At 55.9% G+C, this 5,631-nt stretch overlaps 1 protein-coding gene across 1 annotated transcript; it reads right to left on the bottom strand.

Moving 5' to 3' along the window:
• Positions 1 to 2,811: 2,811 nt before the first annotated feature.
• Positions 2,812 to 5,546, bottom strand: SRL (sarcalumenin; the record flags this gene model as incomplete). The annotated part of the gene is made up of 3 exons (XM_010078844.1): positions 2,812 to 3,819; positions 4,566 to 4,799; positions 5,430 to 5,546. Coding segments are annotated over 3 exons (1,163 nt in total), but the record flags the coding sequence as incomplete, so codon positions are not given.
• Between the last annotated feature and the right edge of the window lie 85 nt (positions 5,547 to 5,631).

The following is a 5,631-nucleotide window of genomic DNA, read 5'->3' as shown; positions in this document are numbered from 1 at the left end:
GCATCTCCAGGGAGTCTGTTTGGAAAATACCAGGTTTTATTAGACAGGATAATGTTCAAGCTGACAGTTTTATCCCAATGCACACAATCACGGGCATTTGTGTGGGTCTGTGCCCCAGCTCCCCCCCCCTGCAAGGCTCTCATGAGAGATGCTCACCCCTCCAGCACCGCGGACACACAGGCCTGGGGCTTCTTGGCAAAATGAGAAGGTTTCCCTGCTCCCCATTTCCACCCCCAGATTCCCAGAGCTCTCCTGAGAAAGCTGTGAGAGATCTGGGCTGGGGACCGCAGTCCTCGTGGCACCGACAGCCACGTGGATCCATGGGAGAGAACACATCTCGGTGTCAGCATCGGCCCAAACCGGCACAGACCCGCGTCGGCATGCGTCACGGGGAGCAGAAAACAGCCCCAGCTCTGGACCACTGCTGCCATCGCTTTGGAAAGAGAACCCTAAGGTACGATATCGGGGGGAAAACACAGTTTTGGCCGTCATAGGGGAGCCCCATCCTGGACATGGCAGATGGGCTTTGCACAGGGTGTGTGGGGGCTGCAGGGAAGAGAAGGGGAGGAGAGGAGGCGATGGGTGCTGAGAATAAAGGAAAAGAAAAGGGAAATGGGGAGGGGATGGGGAGAATGGTGGGAGCGGCCTGAGAGCGGAGCCATGGTGCCTGCGGGCTGAAGGCCATAAGGGAGATTGAGAGCTCCTTCCTGGGATGGGGGGCCTTTCCCTGGGTACCCCAGAGCCCACAGGCTTTGAGGGGACAGGGCAGCGAGGAAAGGGATGTCACGATGCAGTGCTTGCAAATGGAAACATCTGATGGCTTTTGCTTGCTGTGACAGTGACACGCAGTGTGACAGCAGGAACAGTGACAATATTAGCCCATTTCTGTTGTGTTTCTATTCCATTAGCTCTTAAGAAAACCATGCAGATGAGCCTGGCGGAGGAGAGTGAGAGGCAAGGAGGAGTGGGCGAGGCAGAGAGACGCACCGATGAGCCGCGGGATCGTGCACGAGGAGGAAGAAGGCACAGCAGCGGGGGTAGACTGCAGCTCGGGGCAGGTTTGAGACCTCACGGCGCTGGCTCATGAGCACATCGCTGCTCTCCAGGCTGTTCTGGCTGCTGCTGCTTCTGACACTCTGCTTGCCTTTGCTCATACCTCCAGTCCCCTCTGCGCAGCCAGCAAAATCCCTCTGTGCAAGCTGTGTCCCTTCCCGTGCTTGGACGTAGATTTGGATCTCATCTTCATTAGTTCAAAGGTAGAGTCCTACTGTGAAGCAGAGGCAAGGAGCATGGGAAATTCCCGGGGGCAATGTGCCCCCAGACTCACATGGACTCTTCTTTGCAGTGTCTGGCCTCAGTGCCCGGGACATGGAGCTCCCGTGGACCTTCTGCCCAAGCCCGTGTCCCATTGGGCACATGGAGATGAGGGCCACTGCCCTTCACACCCTTCCCATCCCAACAGAGCCTTCCATTTCCAGCCTTCTCCTTCCCTCTTTCATTCCTTTTGCCTTTTTCTTGCTTCACCCAGCACCTCCATGTCTTCTCATTCCTGCCAAGGGTAAGTCCCTCTGCTCCAGAGGTTCCCTGGAGAGCAGCGTTGGATGTGGTCGTTTGGCAGGAGGAAGGAGAAAGGACATTCAGCAGGTCATTGGTGGGCTCAAAGCCACTGTTCTCCACCCAGGGCAACATACACCTCTTGGTGGGTTTGTGCCAGGCTCGGCAGCCAGCCGTGCTGCAGCCCAATGGCGAGGACCAAGTGACAAGGCCACCCCTCATCCCCCGGCTGTCATCACTGGTTTTCAACATTGGCTGGCAACAGGGAACCTCACCCTGCTGGGGTGCTTCCAAAGCAGTACTCCTTCTCCTCCCAGGGCAAAGCACTAGTGAGCAGCGATAAGCCAACAAAATCACAGCAAAAATGGGGGAAGTTTGAGGAACAAGCCACAGAAACCTGCCTGGATTGTCCCAGGGAGAACAGACCAGCAGATGGGACAAAGGATGCAGCTAGTGACCCCCCGCTCCTGCCTCCCTCCACAGAGGGCAAAACCATGGGGGTCTGGCCGAGAAAACAGCAACATGGGCCTGAGTGAGGTCAAACTGCCAAACCCCTGCCCCTCGAAGCCCTGCTGATCCTCAGGCCTGACCTGCCATCACGGGTTTTGAGGCTGATGGCACATGCAGGCACAAAGTGCCCTGTCCCTGTGCTGGCCCAGACAGAGGAAAACCTGCTCCCGGCTCCTTGTGGGACCGTGTGGTTTGGGGTGCTGGCCCTCCTCCTCCAGCACAGCTCAGCTCCTTTCCGACCCACTTCTTCCTCTGATGTGGACTTGCAAATCCCATCACGGCTACCTGTCTGGAGGTACAAATGCCCCCACAAAAGCCCCTTCTTAGGGCGACCACCCAGGCGAAGGCTGCAGAAGTTCAACTCAGTTGATATGCGAAAGGAGAACTCACTGGGTGACCTAAAAGTCTTGGAAAGAAAAACAAGGTCAATATTTGCAGAGATTTGTGAGATGTTTGTGCCTGAAAGAAACAGATGGGACCTGGCCTCTCTCTCCTTGCCCAGCGCTTTGCCCCCCGGGGCTCCCAGTGATGCCCTGGGTTGGTGTGTCACTGCTCTCTCCCGTGCTCTCACGCCGTGCCCTGGTTCTTTCTCACTGATGGCTTCGGGGATGCAGAGGTTGAAATTCCTGTTCACACACTCTTGGCACCAGTGAAAAAGCAGCTACAGTTCCAGCTCACCGTGCATTGCTCATACTTACAGCTTAAACATTGCCTTCTACTCAAAAGAACAAAGATAAAATGTCAGGAATTCACAGTTTTTATTCTCTTTCTTATGCCCACCCATCTTCCCCTGCCATCGATGTCAATGACTCAAAGTCCTCATCGTACAGTAGCCTTTGCCAGTGTGGCACTCAAAGGGTTAACAAACCACGGCTTCTTGGACAGATAAGACATAAGCTCATTCACTGGTAGGAACACGTGGACGGTTATATTATGGAACACCTTAGGGTTTCCTGTAGCGATTCTTTGGGGTTTCGCCACAGCCAGTGATGTCGCAGGAGAGAACGTTGGGCTTCTTCCCCAAGCCAATGCTTCCCAAGAGATCGGGAAGCTCACGAGTGATGGCCTTCTCGATCTTGTCTAGGAAACACCCTCCCATGTAGGAACACTGCTGAGACAGCAGCTTAAAACTGGTGATGGGGTTGATGCCAAAGAAGTCCTTGTAAGCCTCGCGGTTGGGGAGGTCAAATTTGCTGACATTGGTCTTTGCCAGAATGGACTTAAAGATAAAGAACTTGTCAGGATCTTCCACAATGTCCCTGAACACCAGTTCTCCATCGCTAAAGAAGGTCATTTTGTCCTTGTAGGTCTGCAGGTAGCGATCGACCAAAAGGGCGTGGATGCGCACCCGGATGGCGTGCTGGCGTATGAAGGCGATCTTATTTTCCATCCTGTTCTCAATCACCTGGTTGAGATCTTCCAGGAGTGAGATCTCTTCTTTGAGGAACAGGTCTTTGTGGGTATCCGGATGGTACTCCTGGGGCCAGAAGGAGCTAACGTACACCCTGGGCGGCTCCGTGACGTTGATGAGTGGAGCCAGGCTCCAGAATAAGGCACCGTAGACTCTCATGAGCTCCTGGGTAGCCAGGCTGTCAGCTTTGTTCAAGATGATTCGGATCTGAGACTCGCGTCCCTTCAGCTGGCGGAACAGCATCTCCAGCTCCAAGCCCACATCCAGCTTTGTAGGGTCAAAGACAACGAAGATGAGATCAGCTCTATCAATGAACCACTGGCACACGTCGTTGAATGGGTAACCTTGAGGAGAGGAAAGAGAGAAATCCAGCAGAAATGGCCAGTGCAGGATGAGTCCCTCCAGGTCAAGGGACACATAAACCTTGAGCCTGCTGTGTCTCACGCCCTGTCTGGGTTGGACGGGGTGTGAGACAGCAGACTCCCCATGCAACCCAGAATCTGTTTCTCATGTGCTGAAAACACTCGAGAGTTTCTTGGCATGAAAACACATCCCTGTGTGTCTGGGCCTGCCGCTGCGTGTCTCGCTCAGCCTCACCCCCAAACCTTCTTTCTCCCTGCTGCTGGCCACAGATTCCCACTGCTCCTGTGAGCAGATATTGGCCATGTCATTGCCTTCCTCAGTGGGCACCAAGTGGGTCAAGAAGCCCTGCTGGTGTCCTGGCGTCCCAGGTGCTGTGGGCATGGTGCTCCCCTGGGCCCTGCTGTGGCACTGGCCCCTGGCAAAGGTGACAAACGGGGCATTAAACCAACAGCCCGAGGAGTCCCCAGGAAACACGCTGCCAAAACACCTGACTGTCACACCTCCAGACAGCAGAAGCAGCTGCTCTAGCTGATGACCATTGGGTACATTCCCCAGGCCCCAGCTGCTGCTGCCGTGGCCATGGGCAGACAAATGTCACCATCCTCTCCAGTGCAAGACCCTGTTTGTAGCCCAGGGCTGTTCCCCGCTGTGCTTTGGCCATCTTTGGCACCTCACATTGTTACGGCATCTTTCTGGAGACCCTTAGACAAACCCAGCAAACCCCTACCTCGTTCCTGCTGCTTGCGGTTCTCAATGATGCCCGGTGTGTCCACGAAGGTGACTCGCTCCAGCAGTTTGTGGGGCACTTCGATCCCTATCAGCTTCTCCAAGAAGTTCTGCCCGAACTTCTCCAGGGGCGAGAATGAACGGGCACTGTCAGCAGCCATCACGATGCCCTCGACGGTCCTCAGCTTGGGGCCGTGCATGATGACAGTGAACTCAGAGGTGGTGGGTTCTGCCCCTGCACAGCAATGAGAGGAGCAGCAGAGCTGTGAAATCCAGGCTGGGCGATGGACACGACAGGGCTGGGACTGGCCGGGGAGCTTGGGAGCATCGCTCGCTTGCCAAGAGATGCTGGGGGAAGGCAAGCAGCAGGGTCATGAAATTCTTGCCAAACTTCTGGAGAAGATCCCAGCAGGGCTGGTTTCTTCAGGGACTGGTTGTTCTGGAAGTGGCCTGACTGCACAAAGTGCTCTGGAGACCCACCTCCCTGGAGCCCACGGACATCTGCCCTCCCCTGCGAGGTGACATCTGTGGGAGCAGGGAGAAGGGCAGGGGAACGGCTTCTTTTCTCCTGGGGAGGGCAAAGTAATTGGCTCGGTGTGAGGAAAGAAGGGGAGAAGACAAGGGGAACAGGGATGCTGCAGGGCGAGATGCCCTCCTCCTCCCCGGGGAGGGTGGACAGGCCCCGGGCCATCGTGGGGACCCTCTCCCTCCCCATGGCACCGCAGCACAGACCAGATCACAACCGCCCTGCCCTGACAGCGGGGAATCAAAGGGACACGGCCAGGAACCACTGCCCACACGGATGCAGAGCTGCGAGTGCCAGCACGCCCTTGGCGGAGCAGGGAGCGAGCGGTGAGCGCGGTACCTGTGTAGAGCTGGTAGGGAGTGTCATCCAGCCCCAGGAGGTAGTTTATCATGGAGGATTTGCCGACGCTCCACGGTCCCAGGAATAGCACCATTGGCTTGGAAGTGATCTCCCCATCTGCGGAGAGGGGAAATAACAAGAGGAAGTGAAGAAACAATAGCCATCGCCTCCGCCACAGTTAACTCCCGGGCTGTAACGAGCA

This window comes from Pterocles gutturalis, unplaced genomic scaffold (assembly GCF_000699245.1).
Source record: "Pterocles gutturalis isolate BGI_N339 unplaced genomic scaffold, ASM69924v1 scaffold20158, whole genome shotgun sequence".
Classification (NCBI taxonomy): domain Eukaryota; kingdom Metazoa; phylum Chordata; class Aves; order Pterocliformes; family Pteroclidae; genus Pterocles; species Pterocles gutturalis.
Note: the sequence above shows the minus strand (reverse complement) of the source record. Positions and strands in the feature narration are given on the sequence as shown.